Here is a 22,641-nt window from a genome sequence, read left to right on the forward strand (position 1 = left end):
ACTACTACATTACACTGCCTCTCCTTATGACAGGTAGAGGGGGAACTACATATTGCAGATCTCTAGGGGACTGCAATACATGTCTGTGCTTTATGCCTATAAACACATTTTGTGACTACAAGGGAAAGAGCCTTCTCTGTTGTGGCACCCCCATTATGGAATACTGTCCCTGGGGAGGTGTGACTGGTGCCAACATTGCAGTTGTTTGAGAACCAGCTGAAAACCTTCTGTTTGCCTAGGCATTTTAATTGTTATTGCTTGAAATTATTTATCCCTTCTTTGTATTTGTGACCTTTTCTGCTTAATTACGATTATGTTGATATCATCTTTTTAATTGTATTTTGTTGTATGTTATTGTAGTTTTAATCAACTTGTGTATACTGCCCTGATATCCACAAGGATGAAGGAGTTTAAAAAATGTTTTAATAAAAATAAAATAAACATTGCATAGATGAGGGTATGGGTAGAATGGATAAAAATTGCTTTTGATTTAAAGCAGTCCATCCTTTGTGTAAGGCTCTGCATTGTGCACAGATAATTGTAGTCAGCTATGCAGAACTTGACTTCAATTAAATCAATGGGTGTTAAGCTCCGTCTAGCTGAAAGTGATAGATATCAAGAAGTTAAGTAACTAAAGTAATAAATACACTGGTTTACATTTCTGATTAGGCCCTGATTTAAATTTATTTTCTGAACTAAATTTTCGTTGCACAACAACATCCCTAAAATACTTGGAATTTCCTTCAATGTGATGTGACATGTGCAAGAGATACTTCTAAAAATTAGATGGGGCATTTACGTATTTCTGGAACGTGTCCTCTTTCTTGACTAAATGTCCAACATGCTGAATTTTAAATGGCAAGCAATAAATTGTTTCTTAAAAATATAAATTACTCAAACTGAAAGATATAACTATTAAGTAGGGCAGATGTAATTCAGTAGGTAATACAGTATATAACCTATTGACTCAGATAGATGGCTTTTCTAGCCGTATTTATCACCTTTCAGATAAATGTCCAAATAAGTTAGATTTATTGCCTTTTGTAATAAGAGTTATAAACTGGATGTTCTACGTTAAACTGCAGTTACCATTTATTGATTTACCCAATTTCTCACTAAAACATAAATAAACTCATGTTGCATATTAAAGATGTAGCAAATGTTAAATCTGTGAGTGCCAAAATTAATGTCTACATTATTTCATTGGGAATAGGAAACAATACAATAATGCCAACATCCTCAACACACACTTCCAGAGAACCTTTATATAATTCTTGGAAAACTGTTCTCCTTTGCAGCAAAAGTTGCTTGGGAACAAGTGTCACTAACCTACTTCCTTCTTCCTTTAAAAACTCCAAAGCAGTTATTCTTTTTACTAAGTGTGAAGGGGTGCAATGCACTTTAGCTAGCCTGACTGGATTTATACATGGTAGGTTTGGATATAATTGGGGAATGCCAGTGTGAAGAGGTGAATGATGTGACACACAGATTGTGTGTTCCACATGAAATAGAGTCATATTCCTAAATAACAGCTTATGCAAGTACTTAGAAGAGCAGTGGTTAAGAATTACTTGTTTTCAGAAATGTATGGGAAATCTAAGTTCACTTTTCCATTACTATAAAGATCCAATAAAATTAATATTAATATTAACATCAATATTTTCATTTATGTAAATCAGTGAAGTTTAATCATAGATGTAGCTAAGAAACTTTATTATTTCACACTTCTTTTAGTTTTATGTTGCTCTTTTAGAGAGTGAGTAGCTTCACTTAAAGTTATGCTTGCAACCAGAATGTATTACAAATGTTTTAGTCTAGTACAACATAATTACTTGGATAGTGAATTTGGAAACAGTTATTGGTTAAAAAAAAATAGTTATAAGCAGGGGTAAAAATATGAGGGTACAATCAGGTGAGAAGGTCCATCATAAGATTGAGCAGTGGTGCATGGGAGCACCACCATAAACAACATTACTACTTCTTTTAATTTTAACTGCAGAAAGCTGTCATGGGAACTAGAGAAAGTATTTGATTTCTAAAAGAAAGGTGGAAGGTCAAGGTTTCTTATAAGGAAGCCTTGTGTGTGCACGTGTGCCTAGTACAATATAGATAGCTTTATACATTCAATGTATAAGATCTTAGCTTTCACTTCTGGAGCTCTGGCAAAACAGGGCAGGAAGTGGAAGTGTTATGAACTTTCCCTCTCATCCACCACTTCTCTGTTACAATCTACCCCTCATTCACCATATTAAAGATGTTTGACAGAAATCCAGGGAACATAGAGGCCTTAGCTAGACCTAAGGTTTATCCCGGGGTCGTCCCTGTCTGCTCCTGGGATATCCTGTGTGTCATTTACATAAACAGGGATGACCCCGGGACGATCCCAGGATAAACCTTAGGTCTAGCTAAGGCCAGAGTTCTAGCTAATAGCACCCCACCTGGAAGCCATCTTAAAACTATTAAAACCTGGTCTTAAAGCCTTTAGGGCAATATTCTTATGATACAAGGGACCTGTAATTGATTGGACCAGGGTTATTGAGGCCTGTTTCATACACAGCTGTTTATGCAGCTAAAACAAATGCCAACTTGCATGTGTGAGTTGACCATCATAGATCAATCACCATAGGGTTTTATTATCACCACATCTTGAACACAACGCTTTTCAAAGATGTTTGACACCTTTCTGAGGGAAATCAGTTACCAGAGCTCTGGGAAATAAAAACAAAATAACAGAGCATCGTCTGTGATAACAAAACCCAATCTTTTGTAACCATACAACTACATATTAAAGACAGCAAATTATTTTATAGTCGATTCCAAGTTATCTTCCAGTTTTGAACAAATACCAGTTGTATTCTTGAGCAGTAAGACAATTCAGAAGATCAGTATTTGACTATTCAAAGAGTATTATGAAAACAAATCGGAGTGGATTTTGGCACAGGCACTGGGCGCTCTATTATTGTTCCATGCCTAGTGCAAATCAGGTACTTGTATAAATAATAACTGAAGAGGGGAATGATAAAAACAAGAACCAGAGCCACTGGTATTTTGAGAAAGTTGTAAGTCAGGAAGGTCCCTTACATGGGTGCAAGAACTTGTACGCATATAGCAACAATTTCCAGAGGGTAGTTGTGTAAGTCCATTGCAACAAAGAGTCATGATCACCTTAAAGACTAACAAATATATAAGATGCATAAGATTCCATGCATCTGATGTGGGCTATCATCCACAAAAGCTTATGCATGAATAAATTTGGTGCCCACAAAACCTTTTGTTGTTTTTGTACGCACATAGATGCCTTTCTTTCCTGAAAAAGCAGCCTCTTATATTGTTGCTCTGCTGAGCTGTTTTTGAAACTCAAATGTTTCAGCACTGCTTTGCAGAAGTGCTTTGTCAGGGTGAGGGGGATGTACCCACAAATCTGCCTTCATACTTCTTCAAGTCTTGGCTGTGTTCATATAATTAAAGAGATGTAACAGTAGTATAAATGCATTTACAATTCTTCTTGCTTGTATTTAGCACCTCCCTTAAATGATAAGAGCATTTACCCATATTTAGCTTCATAGCAGTAAGTATCCAGCAATTTAGTAACTCCACGTCATTCATAAGAACCACATTGTTACTCAACATTTTATATAAAACTGCAGGTACATTATCAGAATTTTGTTCAATTATTATTATAAACATGGTTTTGGAGAGGACTATTATATACACTGAGTTAGTAGAACCAGCTGTTTGATAAAAAACAACAACAGTAGACAACCATATAAGCACCAATGACTGGAAAATAGGTATTCTACTTTGGGAGCATTGACAGTAGAACCAAATTTATTATTTTGTCTCTAGCAGTGAAGATCAGATTCTGTTCATTGTCTTGAGGTTCTTAGATGTGTCCAACATCACAGTTCATCTTCATCTGATAGAGCATCAAGATAGTCTGTATCAACATATAAAAGAAATCCTGAAAACAGACTGTCTGCCCATGTGGGATCAGCAAACAGGCCATTCTGATCAGTGTAGAAGATCTCAAGCCATACTTCATCCTCTGGCTGAAGATAAATCACTGTTGACCCAGAAGCTACATCATGGTTTCCTGTATTAGCATCAAATGTTTTTATCCGAAATTTGCCATTATGAACTAAGCCAATGGCAAGATGTTTATTTGCCAAGGTGATGTCATAGGAGAAGTAATAAATCCCTGGGATGGCACATATAAACTTCCCATTTGAAGGATTATAATGTCCACCTTCATTGAATAGGACTTTATTGAATATGATTGGTAATCTTTCCTCTGGGTAACTCGTGGTGATCCCAACAGAGAAGGCAGATTTCAGTACTATTTTCCCACATTTACAGATTCCTGGCAAACCTGTTTTCCCTCTTTCTCCTTTATTCCCTTTCGGGCCTGCTGGACCAACAGGACCCACATCACCTTTAGTACCTCCCATTCCAGTAGGTCCTTTTTTACCAGGTTCTCCTTGGTCTCCTTTCTCCCCAGATTGTCCTACAGGACCGGTCTTTCCTCTTAAACCTTAACAAAAAAAGGAATCCAGTAGTTACTACTAAACATACAATAACTTTGGGTTATTAAATACAAATAAACAAATCATTTATGTATGAACCAAGCAGACGTTCCTTCAGTGACAACTCAGCATTAGAGAACTGTTCCTTCATTCCTCTGAGGACATTTTTTTTTAAAGTGGTACAAATCCCTCCCATGGCACTACCAGTACTTGTAGACATGGGCCATCCCCAATGTGAATTTTGTCCATTTTAATTTTTTGTTATTAAAATATCCATTTTCTGAAAGATCAAGTTGAATGTAATTAAACAACTCCATCAGGTCTATGAATCGTATTCAAGAAATTCCTAGCAATCAAAATGAAATTGAATAAACTTTAATTAAACAAAGCTAAACACTTGCATCAAAGTTCTCAAGGGGTTGGCATTGGAATCTAGATATTTGTAAAGAAACTGAATATTCATATTGATTTGTGCATTGAAAGAAACTACTGTTCATTTCAGTTCTACATAGTGAGAACTAGATGTTACATTTGGCAGATGAATGGAGTCTTTCCAGGATTTATTGCTTTCCAAAAATTTTGGTTATAAAATTTGCAAAATATTTTAGAGACAGGGAGTTGCTAAAAAAGAAAAAAAGAATAAGATCAAAATCTTGTCCGTTACCCAAACAATCTATCCCTGCACCTGATTTATCTGTATAAAGGATCCCAGTCCCAACCAGTATGAGCACTTCCCCTTCCCAGTGCTTTTAAAACTTATTTTACACAGGTTCCCCCTGTGTATCTCCAGGGTGATAGTACTAATCATAATTCCCTCTCATGCCAAAGTTGCATGGTTAAGTTCTTATCCCTTCCTTCCTTCTTTCTTTTATTGCCTCTTGTCTGTGAGCCACAAACAGCGTTACAATAATTCTTCCTGCTCAAAGCTGGCTGGAGCCCTGCACTACCATCAGAGGATGGGGACAATGCAACAAGTAGTAATTATTATTAATTGTTTCATAAACATTACTGTGATATCCTTTTCTAAAAGGTAGGTCAATATTATCCCCGTTTTGCAAAGGGAGGAGGGCTGAAAGACAGTGGTTCACCCAAGGCCAAGTAGAGCACAGTCCTACTGATTGTGCTCTCAATGACTGGAAGCCCCCAAACTCAGAAAGCTTCTGATCATCCAATCCAGGCATGAGGAGCAGCAGAGGTGATCTTCACTTCCTCACCCTCCTGTCCTACATTCTTGGCTAGATGCGCTGTTTTGCCCACCTAGCTGAGGTGTTTTGTAGTGAAGTAAGGATGCTGGCCTCTCCAATTCCCTCCCCTCCCTGCCCACTGAAATACCCCCTTTCCCCTCTCTCTGAAGTTGTTTTTACAGCCTTGGGGAGAGGTGGCCCGGTCCTTTCCATGCTGGCTGTGAGGGGGGCAGATCTCCGATTCCCCTTTCCAAGTTTGGAGCACTATCTCCAACCTCGGAAGCAGGAATCCAAATGACTCAGTAGACGTCTAGATGCCATAGGATTGCTCCTTTAGTAAATGTGAAATTCAAAGTGAGCCCTTCCTGATTCATAGCCACTGTGCTACATCAATTTTAGAGCTCTACCTGGAACTCTAGAGTGAAAATGTAATATAACCAAAAATGCGTTCAGCAGAAAGCTTTTTTAAATAATAATAATAATAATAATAATAATAATAATAAGAAGAAGAAGAAGAAGAAGAAGAAGAAGAAGAAGAAGAAGAAGAAGAAGAAGAAGAAGTAGAAGTACCTGCATTTCCTTTCTCACCCTTTTCTCCCTTCCTGCCATCTCTACCGTCTCGGCCTGGGATACCTATGCGCCCATGAGGTCCAGGCGATCCGTGATCTCCAGGAAGACCTGCAGGACCTGGCAATCCAGGTATGCTACAAACGTATCTTGTAGAATAATTTTCTCCTTTAAAATGGCTGTGAAGCGGCTGCCCACTTGTATAGAGGGCAAAACTTGTGACATAGAGCAACACAAACATCCTTGGTGCTGAAAAAAGAATACAGATGTGCAGACAATAAATTCATCTTGTTATCTGGAACTTTAAGATTAGTGGATAGACACATGTATAAAACAACTGCAGTAAATTTGAATATGTATATATGTAAATTTTGTTTTAGTTTCTGTTTATAAATTAGTTTTATGCCTTATGGTTTTATGAAGGTAAGTAATTACTTCTTTCTAAGCAAACATGCTAAAGATTGGCTATAAGCTTCTTTTAGATAACCTATATTTCAGCCATATATACTAATCTTGATAGCATATGTTAAAGACCAATTTTGCGCTGTTGTTGAAGACACCCTAATGCAACGGTCCCCAACCTTTTTGGCACCAGGGACCGGTTTCATGGAAGACAATTTTTCCATGGACCAAGGGTGTGTGTGTGAGGGGATGGTTTTAGGAAGCCCCCCCCCCCCAGCGTCCTGGCTTCGCTTCGGCTGGGCGCCCAGACAAAGCGAACCCAGGACGCTGGGGCGGGTGGGGGGCTTTGGAACAGTGCGCCCAGAAGTCGCTCTCTCAGAGCGGCTTCTGGCCAGGCGCACCATTCCAAAGCTGCCCACCACCACCCAGCGTCCTGGCTTCGTTTTGGCTGGGCAAGCGAGACAGCGCCCCGCACCCAGGTACTCTGGGGTGGGGGGTGAAAACAGCTCACCTGCACGGCCCAGTTCCTAACAGGCCACGGACCGGTCCGTGGCCCGGGGGTTGGGGACCCCTGCCCTAATGTATTTACTTGGCAAGCAATTTGAGCTTCATCCTTAGTCTAGTGGTGTAAAATCAAACGCAGCATTATTTTCTATCAGCAATTTTCCCTGGTGCTCATGAAATATAATGCTACTAAGAAAAAAAAGATTATCATCGCCACTCCTGAAAATATTACACATGCACGGGGCCCCTCTAGAATTAACAGGATTTATACCAGCCATTACTTTCAGAAGAGATGGATCTGCACATGTATGTTTGAAAACGTCATATATAGAAAGGATGGAATTAGCGTCTCAGACCAAAGTGCTGTAAGAATGAATTGTATATAGAATCATAGAACTGGAAGAGGCCATTTAGACCAGTCCAAGCCCCTGCTCAGTGCAGGAATCCACTGACAGTTAGCTGTCTAGCTTCTGCTTGAATTCCTCCACCACCTCCCTAGGCAGTTGGTTCCATTATCTGACTGCTCGGGCCATTACAAAGTTTCCCCTCATTTTTAAACAAATCTACTTTCTTGTAACTTAAACCTATTATTTCATGACCTATGGTCTTGGATGATAAGGTACAAGCTACAACCTTGTGTGTGACAATACTTTAGGTAATTGAAAAGTGCTATCATAACCCTCGTAGGATTAAATTTCTAGACTTCTGATCATCATCTTTATTGCCCTTCGCTAAACTCATTCCAATTTATCTAAATCCTTCTTATTTATTTATTTATTTATTTATTTATTTATTTATTTATTTATTAAAACAATTATATCCTACCCTATATCACAAGGGGCGGCATACAGATACAATCATATATATAAAATAGAACAATAAATATACTATTCTAAAACAATTTAAACCATTAATATGTTAAAACCAGTGTGAAATTTCAAAACAGTAAAATCCAATCAAAGCAAGACAGCATGCAGGCTAGTGTATTTAGCCATCAAAGGCTTTGTTTAAAAATCCATGTCTTAACCTGGCACCAAAATAAAGCCAGTGCCGGTGCCAGTAAGGCCTCCAGGGGAAGGGCATTCCACAGCTGGGTGCCACAACAGAGAAAGCCCTCTCCCATGCTTCATATAGATGTTGAATAGCATGGGGAATCGAATAGAGCCCCATGGCACCCCACAGCTCAATAGCCATGGGGTGGAACAAGAATCCCCCAATACTACTCTCTGGAATCGGCCCTGCAAGTAGGAGCGGAACCACTGTAGCACAGTACCTCCTACTCGCATCTTGCAAAGCTGATCCAGTAAGATACCATGATCAATGGTATCAAAAGCTGCTGAGAGATCCAGGAAGACCAACAGGGTAGCACTCCTCCCTATCTTTCACCCAGAGTAGGTCATCAGTCAGAGCAACCGAGGCTGTTTCAGTGCTGTGCCCTGGCCTGAAACCAGTTTGAAATGGGTCCAGATAATCCGTTTCTTCCAAGAACATCTGAAGCTGCCCAGCCCCCACACACTCAAGCACCTTGCCCAAAAGGTGCGGTAGTTCCTGGGAGGTCCTCTTCAGGAGAGGGGTACTACAGCCTCTTTCAAGGCAGCAGGCACTACCCCCTGGACCCACCCAATCAATCCACCTTTGCTGGATCATATTAGTCAAGATGGGCAAGGGTCAAGCTTACAAGTGGTGGGACGGACTGATTCAAGGGTCTTGTCCACATCATCAGGCTGCAACAACAGGAACTGATCCCAGGAAAGATGACCAGGCAGGGCACTGGACACCTCCCCAGGCTCTGTGATAACTGTGGTATCAAGTTCTGCATGAATATGAGCAACTTTCTCCTCGAAGTGCCTGGCGAATTTATCACAGAAGACGACTGAGGGTTCCAACCCTGGTTACTCAAAACCCAAGCCTGATCCCAAGAGGCTCTTAACCACTCGGAATAATTCTGCTGGGCGACATTTCAAAAACGAGATAACAGATGCAAAGTAGGATTTATTTATTTTCGCCATCCTTAGGCACACCAAAGAGTTTTTGCTAATCTATCATATTCGCTCCGAGGCCTGCGCCACCTGCACTCCAGCCGTCGTCCAGCTGTTTCATTGCCCGCAGGTATTCTGTAAACTAAGGGGAGTTACAGGCTCCACAGCACCAGAATGGGAGCTCGGAAGCGATTGCATTGTGGCTTTCCCCATTTTTCAATTCCATAGTGAGACCAAGGCCTTGCCCAAATCACCACCCTATCAGCCAGGAAATCCCCCAGAGCATTCAGGAATCCTTCGGATTCCATAAGTCTCCGGGGATGGACCATCTTAATCGGTCCCCAATTTTGTAGCCTGGCCTTCCTTCCACTTCCTATAAGTGTCCTTTTTTGTTTTCTTAATAGCAGTTGAAGCTAAATATCACTTAACTTGTCTAAAGACATTGGCCAGATCTGCTACCAAAGCAAAGCAGATCTACTTGAATTATATTTGGAGGTTAAGAAAACATTCCAGTTTAATTATGTTTGGGAGCTCTATATAATGCTGGTGAAGGGATCTTCCACTGTTATTCCAAAGTCCTACAGTAAATATGCAACATTCAAAGAAGTTTTGATTATAGCTTAGCAATGTATTCCATTTCTTTCAGCCCCTTGCAAGATGTTCCTGAAAGAGATGAGCTCTACTAATTCCAGCAAAGTGTGAGCATAGAGCAGTGAGGTATAGCACTTGAAAAGCAGTCTTATAAAACTAACTATGATTCAGTATGCACCAGGACAGGAAAACAAATGTTTGTCTCTAATATATGTAGTTCTATGTAAATCTGTAGTAATACAATGGCAACACCAAGTCCTACAGCAGAGACAGGCAGCACACAGCTCACATGTGGCCTCTATTGCCATGTTTGTGGCAACCACTGTGCTCCCTACCACTGCCATGGACCTACAGTTAACTGTAAGTGAAGAGGATGACATAAAAGTATATAACAGACAGGCTTTTCATGTTCTTGAGACTTTTGTTTTTTGAACAGGTGGATCTGGAGGAGTACATTGACAAAGTTGAATATTATAATATTCGGGACATAGTGCTAGGGGCTGCATGATTCACCTTATCTATGAATCAGCAAAATAAGGAAATTCACACCAGTCTTGTTCATGTAACGTCTAATTCAGTCCAATGAGCTATATAAATGCTCTCTGAATTAGACTGTTACGTGAACAAAAGACTGCTGTGCCTATTCCACAAGGCAGGCGATTTTCTTAATTATGTGTAGGTGTTGCAAGTGGCTTTGAACGGAAATGGTTGTGGCTTGCAGATTTTAAGTTATCAAATGGGCAATTGATATATGTCCTCTCTGGTCAACACATGAAGAGGGAGACACAGGAGCCCTAGGCAGGCATTCACCTGCTGCTCTGTAGGGCATAAACATGAGGGGGATGTGAGCACACATGTAAGCCCCACCCACAGTGTCCCCACATGCATGGGACCCAGTTAGGGCTTTATAAGCACGTGCAACTGAACAAGTCTACCGAGTTCCTGTGATCGGAAACCCTGATAAGGCAGGGTTCGCAATCGCTGGAATTCGTTAAGCTTACAAGCTCTCTTTAGACCTTCACATTCAACGTGCGAAGGTCTAACGGGGGTACCGAGTGTGCAGGAGCACCAGGGACTGGGCATACCTGTGCACCCACATTCACCTCCACACTTTAGCCCTACACACAAGCAGGGGTGAGCTAGGGGTGGTGTTATAATTATTATTGACAGTGAGTTTAACACAGGTGACTGTGATATGCTCCAATGTTCTTCTATTATTGATGTCTCATTTCATCATGTGTGTTATAGTAGAAACAGAAAAGTGGAGGGCTTGCCACCAAGGGTGGTTCCGAACTGAATGTGCTAACAATCAAAAGAGATTGTGCACCTATTCCACTTCCCCCCCACCTTTAACAATTTTTATTCTGTTAAGAAAACAGATGAAATAAACAATGGAAAAACTTGGGAAGGCTACAAATAAAACCTTTTGTCATCTGGACCTCCCACAAAATTCCATGAATGAAACATACAAGGAAGTTAACAGTTTGATTGCAAAATAAAAACCTTGTCTAGAAGTACCACATGTGATGGTCTTCATTTTTTTCTAAATGGGAGTGTAAACCGCTTCATATCATGTCTGCAGCCTGTTCTGATGTCTCTGAATCCCATTCCAGCCACATGTTTGGAAGCAATTTCTTGCTCATGTCAAATGCAATATATACCTCTGAGACCCATGCAGAGGACCCCACCCCTGCCCCCGTGCATTCAGTGAATGAGAGAGGGGAGTGGACTCACACCTACTAAATACACACACACACACACACACACACACACACACACACACACACACACACACACACACACACACACACATCCCTAGCCCTGACACTCTGGCAGCCACATGTTTGGTAGGGCTGTGAACGCGCGTAGAGCTCTTCCATGCAAGCGAGATCCCTGGTTGTCCAGCAACTGGCCTCTCTGTTGCAAAGGAGGACCTAGGCCAGCAGTTCAGAACTTTGCTAGTTTTGGCCAAGTCTCCCAAAACCTAAAACCTAAGAATGACAAGGTGAAGCCTGATGATGTCAACACTTGAAAGGCAAACTTGTAGTACAGCATGGATAAAGTGATGGCCAGACTCCTCTGCACCAGGCCCTCCATGGATGACATCAGTGGCAATGAAGTAATCAGCCCACTCTCCTCCCATTTACCCTGTCTCTGTGCTGGGAGAGGCACACAGGAAGGGACCTGGCTGGCACACGCATCTCACTGTGCGGAGTGGGGAGGATTAAACCTCCCCTCCCTGCTCACTGAAACCAGGGGATGGGATTGCTGGGAGGGCTGGAGTTTAAAACCTCTCCCTCCTCATTCGCAATGCTGATCCAGACAGCTGTTTCTTTGCTGCTATTAGCAGCAGGGAAGTGCCCATCTGTCCCTGTCTGTCTGATCAGCTAGATGGTGGGGAAAACTAGACAGGGCGACCTGGAGCTCCAAGGGCTGCACACAGAGAATGGCCAAGGGCTGCAGGTAATCCTCAAGCTGTGCACTGCCCATATGTGAAGAAGAAGAGGAAGAGGAAGAGGAAGAAGAAGAAGAAGAAGAAGAAGAAGAAGAAGAAGAAGAAGAAGAAGAAGAAGGAGGAGGAGGGTAGGTTCATACATCACACTAAGCCACCCTGCAAGTAAGCCATGGTGGGTTGAGTTTCCTCCCCTTTCCTTATTTTTGATCCAACTCATATAATAGCACCCCTCCACTCTGAAACACACACAGCATCACTCATGGGGGACGCTGCTGAGCTCACCTGCTCATTCTATGAACTGCCAATTGCCCTCATGCATCCCTTTGTAGCCTTCCCATTGAGGGAACAGTGTGATGGACTAGAGTTGGCCTGATATGGTAGGGCTCTTAAGTCCTAGTATGGTTTCCCCTTTTTAGCCATTTCAATAGGCCAATGAAACAAAATGATACATGAAGGTGAAAGTAAAATTGGTATCATTCATGACTCCAGAAGAGAGCATAGATGCACTTGAAATTAACACGTGTGTTTTGTTGGTAGAACCACCCACGGTATGCCCAACGGACAATCGGGCTGGCCATGGCTTGTTCTCTCCTCCTCTCCCTTCAGTCTTCCAGCCATTTAGTAGCAATTTTTGATCTTTTGCCCTTTTAGATTATTATTTGGACAGCAGTGTTGGCTTGGAGCAAAGTGGTATTTACAGTTCAAGGTACACTTTTATGTGGCATCAATGTGTCGGCTTCAGTTGCACATGAGTTTTCCTGCTAAATTCAGCTTTGGAATGGCTTTAAAGGATAAAGAAGGGCAAAAATAGTGGATTCCTGCATTGAGTAGGGGGTTGGGATCGATGGCCTTATAGGCCCCTTCCAACCTTACTATTCTATGATTCTATGATATATCCCAGGCGACTTTGTGGCAGAACCTATCTTACGTCTCATCCCAGCCCCTCCCTGCTTTGATCACTAACCCTTTTTGTTCACTACCTCCATCTGCCCCCACCGGTGCTTCAGGAGTACACAAATGGGGTTCTTCTTTTAATTGTTATTTTTCCTTTCCCAAGTGCACAAGAAGACAATATGCATAGCTTTGTCTTGTCAATTTCCTTGTATGTTTCAGGTGTTAGAATGCCAAAGCAATATCTCCCTCTTGACAATGCAGTCCTCTGGCTTGTAAGTGCTGCACTGACACTTGGCAGTGTCCTCCTCCCATTCAACACTTCACTGAGTCACTCCAGCAAGTCCAGAAAGGGTAGATATTATCCACACACACCCTGCCCTTTTTCACAGCTCCTTTTCCGAACGGTTACTGCTGTGGTTATTGAAAGAATGGGAAACAATAATACTAATTTAAAGAATTGCAACAACATTTGCATATTCCTGAAACAATGAAAAAAAAAGGTGGCAAATAAGTGACAGTCACACCAAAGTGCAGTTTGGGCATCCGTGGAAGCGCAGTCACTGGGGAGGGAGGCTGGAGGTGGTGCTGGTGAGGTCTTTTTTGCTGCATTTGCTGAGCAGCTTTGTAGCAGATCCCAGCAACTCACAATAAAATCGCTCTCCCGGGTTCGGACAACATGACAACCCACCATGGGTATAAACAACTCTACAACAAGTCATGGATTCTCAGGGTGGCACAAATGTTTGCACAAATTAAGCCACCCTATGGAGAACGACTGGGTGCAGATGACATGACAACCCATCATGGCTGGCTGTCCAAGGTGGGTTGTTGCGTCATGCGAACCCAGTCAAAGAAGAAGGTGACACCACCAACTAAAGGGATTTATTTCTGTTCTCTCAGTTTAGAAGCAAGTTATCAAGGCATAGTACTAGAGGAATTTTTTTATACAACTTTGACAGTCTCTCCCTGAAAAATTACTGCAAGAATTTCCAATAACTCCAGTAGAATTAGTATATTTTGGGTAAGATTTATGGCAGGGTTATACCTCTCTTTTCAACATGGATTGTTTCCTTTAGCTGAGTCTGCGGTCAGCTGTGTTCCTTTTCTTTTCCTCAATGGATAGAAGAGTCCTGGCTATTCTTTGGGGCCTGGACTCAAAGCACCATATGCAAGTATTTCAACAAGTCCAGGAGGCATTGGGCTGGTGTGCTTTCCACACAGCAGCCCTTCCCTGCCAGGCCACAGTGCAAACCTCTTTGGAAACTGGGGGAAAATTTAATAGTGGTTTGTGATACGGCCCAGCAGCATGAGTTTTCTGGAGTTAAATATTTGTTTGTGGGAAGCCACTTTTCTCCACAATGGGTCGAGCATCCCACCAGAACCCTGTCTGTGGGGACATGCTGCACGGGAAAGCGTAAAGTACCTCTATCCCATTCACACCATATTGCTGCCGAAAGCAGAAATAAGTCATCCTCCCCACCCACAATTTGGACACCAATTCCTGCCTTCACCTACATCCACCCACCTGCTCCGTGCTGCCAGAAGACCGCGCAGCCATTCCTGCAGCAACGGCTGCAGATCACACTCTGCCCCACTGCTTTGCAGCTGTTCAAAGGCAAGCAGGGTTCCCAAATCAGCATCTGCCGGCAAACATCTAGTTCGGCCCGAAGACGCAGAACAATCCGTTGCCTTGCAAAGTTTGCCAAAGCAGAGTTGGCAATTTGCCTGGGTTTTCTGCATGATGCCAAGATGCAATACTAAAATATGAATGTAGTTGGACATTGTTCTCATTGTTTTTCTTTTCTTTGTATAAAATTGACACTAAAATCATTATCCATGTATTTGCCAGCACAAACATTACAAATACACACTGGTTCCCAGAGCCAACACAATCTGCCAAGGACCCACTTATAAAAATACTGAACAGCTTGTAGAGCAGTCTTCAGCATAAAAAAAGTCTATATAACCCACTGAGGATAGAAATCTAGATCGGGAAATAAAATAAACCTAAAAATGTACCAATATAAACCAGATAGTTTTGACTATATTTTCCATAGCCATGAATTAAGTCATAGCACCTGCCATTGTAGTTATAGATTGTGACTGTATTAATGTGCACCTATGGGCTTTTCTACAAAAGGCATTTATCATGTCTTATCATTCCCTACTAACAATTGTTTACGGGTTTTTTAGACAATGTCATGACCTTCCAGTTTCGTTTCTGTGTCTAAGCAGCACTTTTGGTGATTCTTCTAAAGCAGGGAAAATGTGTCATTTAATCGTGAAAGTAAAGGAAACCGTGACATCCTGTTGTGTTTTGCACTATTCTGCTATACCACAGTACCACCTAGAGGTTATGAAACCTAAATGCGAGAACGGAACTGCTCCTCATGTAGTGCTCAGACCTAAATTCAGAGGCGAAACTGAAAGTACATATCGCAAATTAACAGCCTCATGTAGAAAACCTCATTAAAGTAGAAAAGTTGAGAATAACTATTGTGAAGGAAATATTTCAGATTTCTCTAGGCAGAGATAAGCAGCAGAAGAAATTAGCATGTTTATTATTGTCCCTTGGTATGGGCTGGCAGAGGGAATCATTTTTCCTTCTTGTAGTCCCTTTACAAGAAGAATTACTGCCACCAGTCAGGAGGAACCTTCTGACACATCTAGTCCATCCAACTACCTGGGGAGTTTTGGAGCCCTTCCTCCAAGGACTTCTTCCTTCAGCCAAGCCCAAAGAAAAGAAAAGAAAAGAAAAGAAAAGAAAAGAAAAGAAAAGAAAAGAAAAGAAAAGATAGGTGCTTAGGCTTTTGTTGCCCAAAGCTTGGAGACTCAGGACTCAACAAAAAACCTAGTGAGCAAGGGAACAGAATATGTGTGTTTTCTGGTTGTAGTTTACCAGCAACAGTTTTGAGTTCAGCACTTAATTTATAGAAAGAGGTGCTGAGGTTAATCTGTGTGGGAGACTGTGAGGAACCATTGGGAGCCACCCTGCAATCTCCCAAGTTTCCTGGTTGCCCAGCAACAGCAGCCAATCACAGCTAGGGCTGGTTAAACAGAGGGAAATGGATTCATTTGCTTTTAAAAAACACACACCAAAAAACCCTGAGATGCAAAGACCTAGAATATCCAAAGTTTTCTATAGCAAATATGGAGCCACATGAAATTTGCCCATTGAAACCATTCAAGCCATGTCAGGCTTCTACATCTCAAATCTAGAATATACCACAAGTAGGGCAACTGCACTCGTTACTACAACTAAAATACGTAATATTTAATATAATGAAGGAAATCTTGGCTCTTGAGCAGTCCTCTCCTACAGATTAACCTGTCATTAGAATCTAATTATCTATTGTAGACAAAACAAGAATTAATGGTTTTGTTGCAGGGGGTACCGCTTCTACTACGGATTTAATTGTAGACCAAACAACTTTCGTTCCATGGTCCTCTGTTATAAAGAACAGCTGATCCAGTAAATGACTCATACCATATGCAGGGAAACTAGTATTTAAAAGCAAAAGTAGTAGTTTAGGCAAAAACAGCTATTGGAAAAAACTTTCAGTTATTACACACTCCCACTTCCCTTATGGGTAAGAAGTCCAGATTTCTCCTATATCAAGGGTGCTGCAGGTGATTACTGTGTATGCATGTGATTTATGATATGGTCTTCCTTTCTCCCCCAACTTTTTTTTTCTGTGTTGTTGTATCTGTAAATAAAAGATTAAAAAATAAATCCTTTACACTTTGAAAGGATTAATGAGGGGGCTGCAGATTCGTGCTGTGTATCCCTGCTGCCCACAATATATGTATATATCGGCCGTGCTCCCTATCATAGATGTGTAAACCAGCCAGCACCCCCCCCCCACCCTAGCTGTGCACTTGGTGGCCGTGTGAAAGAGCTCATTTCCCTACAGATATATGAAAATATAATTCCTCCACATGAGGGAGGACCTTGAATGGTCCAGGATCCACTCCCCCTTGTGTGGAGGAGCTGTATATGCGTACATCTGTATGCATGTCGGACCCCTTCCTACTGCCAAATACATGGATGTCAGGATGGCGAAGCTACACAGTGCAACCCCTACTACCCCCTTATGTCCTTTCAGTGTGTGTGTGTGTGTGAATTATGACCCCTACCAATAATGGTACATGGTAAAATCTTATATGCACACTGGAAAACTGAACTGTCCACAAAGTAACCAAGATGTGCAAGGTGGGGTGGAGCTATGACTTTACATAGAGTTGCCACAGGAAGTGACAGTCCCGTGTCAAGTTCTTTCCCATTTCCCATAAGGTTTAGCCAAACTTACATGTGCCACAGCATCACTATGTTATGCAACTTTCTGCCTCAGCTCCACAACACCGGCTGACACTAGAGGAGGCATAAAAAGTTAAATGTGATGACCTCATGATTTAGATAGGGCTGCCCAAACCCTGAACAGGGTTTTCATTTTTATTAGGGCTGTACATGGACCCCCCAGATCCGCTTCGGATCCTGATCTGTGTCCAGGAAAGCTGCCAAACGCCAACGCTAGATAACACGCTGGAGAAACTCACAGAAGTGCCAAGGTATTTTATATTAGCACACACAGGAAAGCAGTTACCAGATGGGCAAACAGGAGACACAGACAGGAACGTAACCGGGAAGGAGTGGGTCAATACAAGGCAAGAGTCCAGGCTTACAGCAATTAGGGTGGTCAGTAGCAAGTCCAAGGTCATGAGTTTCGGCATACAACGTGGTCCAGAGTCACTCCTAGGGTCAGTACGACGAGCAGGCAATGAAGTCCAAACACGGTCTGAAGGTTTAGCAAGGCAAGAGCAGGGAGACATGGTCAAGAGCCAGTCCAAGGTCAAGGTAGGTATCAAGGTAGGAGTCTGAGTAATCAGGCAAGGGAGTCACAGGTACCAAAGACCAGGGCTTTTGCCAGGGAAATCAGTTAACTTCTGACAAACTTCCCTCGGCTTCCTGCTGCGTATTTATGCTGAGTCACGCTCCCCCAGGTGTTCCTTGATTGCTCGGCATTTTAGATAAAGCCTGTGGGAGTGGCACCTAGATTCCTTTTCTGCCCGCTGCTGACTAAATGACGGAGCTGGTAAGTCTGGTTCTTCCTCTGGGCTATCGGGACTGGCGGAGCTTCCTGCTGGCACGCTTGTGCCTGGCTTCTCCTCCTCTGGCTTGGCAGGAACCTTTGTTGGCCCTGGTTCCACGCTCCCTGAGCTGGGCTCCTCGGCACCGGGTCCAGCCTCCTCCAGCTCCTCATCCCCTGACTGCATTCCCACGCAGGGCATGACAGTACTCCCCCCTCCATTATCCCCTCTCCCTGCACCCGGAGGACCCGGCTTCCTGGGGTAACGTAGGTGAAAGTCCCGGACCAGGAGTGGAGCATGAACATCTGAGGCGACCTCCCATGAGCGCTCCTCGGGCCCATAGCCCACCCAGTCAATGAGGTACTGGAGCTGGCCACAATGTCGCTGAGAATCCAAAATTTGTGCCACCTCAAACTCCTCCTCCCCATCCACAAGTGGAGGGGCCCCTGCACCAGAGTCCGGCCAAACCCTGGTCGCCGGAACCAGCAAGGAGCGGTGTAAGACGGGGTGGATACGGAAAGTCCGAGGGAGCTGCAGCCGGAAGGCGACAGGATTGACCTGCACCGTGATCTGGTAGGGCCCCAGAAAGCGGGCGTCCAGCTTCCGACACAGGCGTCGGAGGGGCAGATGCTGGGTAGATAGCCAGACCTGATCCCCAACTTTCAAGGGAGACCCTTCCTGCCACTTCCAATCTGCCCCAGACTTGTATGCCTCCTTGGCCACGTCCAGTTGCTCCTGTAGCAGGGAGTGAGTGGCCTGCAACTCCCACAACCACTGATCAGTTGCAGGGACCATAGAGGAGGGCACGACGGCCAGGAACCAACGAGGATGATACCCCCCAGTAGCAAAAAAGGGAGTCTGCTGGGTAGATGCGTGGACCGAGTTATTGTATGTGAACTCCGCCAAGGGGAGCAACTCGGCCCAATCATCCTGCTGGTAGTTCATGTAGCACCGCAGGTACTGCTCCAAAGTACCATTGGTGCGTTCCGTCTGGCCATCCATCTGTGGGTGGTATGCAGACGACATGTGGGCAGTGATGTCCAAGAGTTGGAGCAGGCTCTTCCAGAATCATGAAACGATCTGCTCCGGAAGACCATGACTCCGGAAGACATGATGCACGAAGAGCTGAGCTGTCTCCTTGGCCGTGGGAATCCCGGAGCATGGCACAAAGTGGGCCATCTTGGAAAACAAATCCACCACCACAAAAATGGTGGTATGGCCAGCCGAGAGGGGAAGGTCTGTGATGAAATCCATGGAAATGACCCTCCAGGGCCCAGAAGGGGTAGCTAAGGGATGCAACAACCCCGCCCCCGCCCCCGGGAGTCCTTGGCTCTGCAATACACTGGGCAACTCTGCACATACCGGGCGACATCTGCACGCACATGAGGCCACCAGAACTCCCAAGTGAGGAGATGCAGGGTCTTGCACAGTCCAAAGTGCCCTGCGGGTTTAGAGTCGTGGCACAGACGCAAGACTGTTTCCCAACAAGGACTGCCCGGCACATAGAGCCGGCCCCGATGATATAATAGGCCGTCATTCATGGAGAATGGGGTAGGAGGCTCCTCCCCCGCATGCTCTGCAACAAAATAGTCCCGAGCCTGGAGGTCCCAAACCTGATCGAACAAGGCAGGGGTCACTGGTGCGGCCGCGAAATGCTCTGGATGGAGGATGGTCGAGCGCCATTCTTCCTCCCACCCTGTCGCATACTCCAGCTTTTTAGACAGTGCATCCGCCTGGCAATTCTGAGTGCGGGAAATGTACCATACCTTGAAATTAAAGCGCACGAAAAACAAGGCCCACCGCTTCTGACGCTGTGTCAACTTACGCGCCGTTTGAAGTTATTCAAGGTTGCGGTGGTCCATCCGCACCTCCACGGGATACGCTGCCCCCTCCAGCAAATGCTGCCAGGTCTCAAATGCCGCCTTGATGGCCAGGAGTTCCTTTTCCCAGATGGTATAGTTGTGTTCCGGAGGTGTAAGTTGTCTGGGAAAAAACGTACACGGCAGCATCCGAGAGCCATCGTTGGTTGGCTGAAGTAGCACAGCGCCTACCACGACGTCGGAGGCATCGGACTCCACCACGAAGGGTGTCCAGGGATCAGGATGTTGCAGGATCAGGGAGGAGGTGAACCGGGCCTTCAAATACTCAAACACCTGGTGGGCCGCAGGCGTCCATAGGAACCGGGTCTTACCCTGCAGCAACTGGGTAATGGGTTCCGCCAGAGTCGCAAAGTCCGCTATGAAGCGCCTGTAAAAATTGGGGAAGCCCAGGAACCTCTGGACCTCCTTCCGGTTCCGTGGCGGCTGCCAGGAAAGCACAGCCTCCACCTTGGAGCAGTCCATCTCCACCCCCTTGGCAGAGATCCGGTAGCCCAGGAAGTCCACCTCTGTCAAGTCAAAAGCGCACTTTTCCAACTTGGCATAGAGCTGGTGCTCCCTGAGCCTATGGAGTACCGCCCGCACATGAGTGTTGTAGGTCATCTGGTTAGGTGAGTAGATCAAAAAATTGTCCAGATAGATTATGACGAACTGATCCAAATAGTCCTGGAAGATGTTGTTTATGAAATGCTGGAACAGGCCCGGGGCATTACAGAGCCCGAAAGGCATGACCGCGTATTCATATTGGCCATACCTGGTCATGAACGCAGTCTTCCATTCGTCCCCGGGCCGGATGCGCACCAGGTTGTATGCTCCCCGAAGATCCAGTTTCGTAAACACTCGAGCATGGCGAAGGCGCTCCAACAACTCCGGGATCAAGGGCAATGGGTATCTGTTGCGACTTGTGATCCGGTTCAGGGCCCTGTAGCCGTGGCACAGGCGCAGTTCCCCACTTTTCTTCTTGACGAAGAGGACAGGCGCCCCTGCAGGGGAGGTCGAAGGTCGAATGAAACCCTTCCATAATTTGGACTCCAAAAAGTCCCGTAAGGCGGCCAGTTCCGATTCCGACAATGAATATAGGCGTCCTGCCGGTATAGGGGCCCCTGGTATCAAGTCAATGGCGTAGTTGTATGTCCGGTGTGGGGGTAGTTGCTCAGCCTCTTTCTTATCGAAAACCCTTGCAAAATCCCGGTACTTAGCTGGCAGCCTGGCCGAGGGTTCCAGGGAAGGCATCTCCTGGGCTGCAGGGATCCGCTCCGGCCAACAGTGTTCCTGGCAGTGTTGTGACACAAACAGCACCTCCCGCCGGGTCCAGGAAATGCAGGGATCATGCTGGGTCAGCCAGGGCATTCCAAGGACCAACGGGAAGTGCGGGACTGCGGCCACATAGAATTGGGTGAGTTCCACATGGCCTTGGATCTACATGGTTAGGGTGTCTGGTGGGTCACAGGGCCAGATTTGAGGAGCCGTCCATCGATAGTCTCCACAGGCCGAGGTTCCGCCAGGAGCCACAGCGGGATCTGGTGTTGAGTTGCAAACACTAGGTCCATAAAACTACTGGAAGCCCTGGAGTCTTATCATGGCACCTACTGACAGTGCCTGGCCCTCTTTTCCCCCAATGATAGCCATCACCAGCAGAGGGTCCTTTCCGGGTTCTGAATGGGGTGAGGTGGAGTGAGACCCATGTTCTCCCAGGCTTCTGAACCTGAATAAGCCTGGGAGGGTCCGTTTCCCGACAAGGGGGCCCCTTGCCACTTGACTGGGCAGCTACGGGCAAAATCCCCCCTTGCCCACAATAGAGGCAGAGACCGGCTGCTCTCCTCCATTCCTTTTCAGCTACTGAAAGGCATGGGCGGGCTCCTCCTAGCTGCATGGGTTCCTCTGGAGGGCTAGAGAGAGGAACCACTGGACTGGCTGCAGACCCCTTCCCTTGGTGGAGATTCCGAATGCGGAGCTCTGTCGTCTCCATCTTGACCAGGTTGCCCCAAGTTGCAGTCATCTCCTTGATAAAACTGTCCAAATCATTTAAGAAGGGGCTGTCTTGAATTAGGTAGGGAGTGACCCATTTTAGCGCTGGTCCTGAGAGCAAGCTGATCAGGAAAGCCACCTTCTGCGCATCTGTAGCAAAGTCCTCTGGCCTGATTTTAAAGTGCAGCTTACAGCTGGCCAGAAAACTTTCCAACATGCTTCTATCCCCACTGAATTTCTCTGGCAGGGCGGCGAAGCATTTACTTCGTCGCAGCGGTGTGTGTGGGGTGTTGCTGCTGCTTGATTCTGTAGCATTGCAACTGCTTGGCTGAGCTGAGCCAGCTGTAATTCTAGCTGTTGATTTTTTTGCAATAAATTCTCCATGTTATCTTGTCAGCTAGGTCATGACAATCTGCAACTTCCGGATCGGGTCCACTCCACTCTGTGCTGATCCACCAGTGGTCCACTTCACTGCGGAGCTCCGGATCCTAATTGTACTGGGCAAATTAAGGTAGCTCTTAAGAAGTTTTGGTACCTGTTAGAGGATATTCCCCCATTATAGAAATGGCCCCATGTTTGGCCACAAATGCTAGCAGAGTCTTAAGAATA

At 44.7% G+C, this 22,641-nt stretch overlaps 1 protein-coding gene across 2 annotated transcripts in view; it reads right to left on the minus strand.

Moving 5' to 3' along the window:
• Positions 1-1,726: 1,726 nt before the first annotated feature.
• The window catches only part of C1QTNF7 (C1q and TNF related 7), a 91,718-nt gene continuing 70,803 nt past the window's right edge, over positions 1,727-22,641 (minus strand). For both annotated transcript variants that reach the window (XM_063135225.1, XM_063135226.1), the window contains 2 exons: positions 6,278-6,523; positions 1,727-4,531 (listed from right to left, as the gene is read on the minus strand). In XM_063135225.1, coding sequence (XP_062991295.1) covers positions 3,900-4,531; positions 6,278-6,523 — 878 coding nt within the window. In that variant the 3' untranslated portion in view covers positions 1,727-3,899. The remainder of the gene's footprint in view (positions 4,532-6,277; positions 6,524-22,641) is intronic.

Source organism: Elgaria multicarinata, chromosome 10, assembly GCF_023053635.1.
Source record: "Elgaria multicarinata webbii isolate HBS135686 ecotype San Diego chromosome 10, rElgMul1.1.pri, whole genome shotgun sequence".
In the NCBI taxonomy this organism is placed as follows: domain Eukaryota; kingdom Metazoa; phylum Chordata; class Lepidosauria; order Squamata; family Anguidae; genus Elgaria; species Elgaria multicarinata.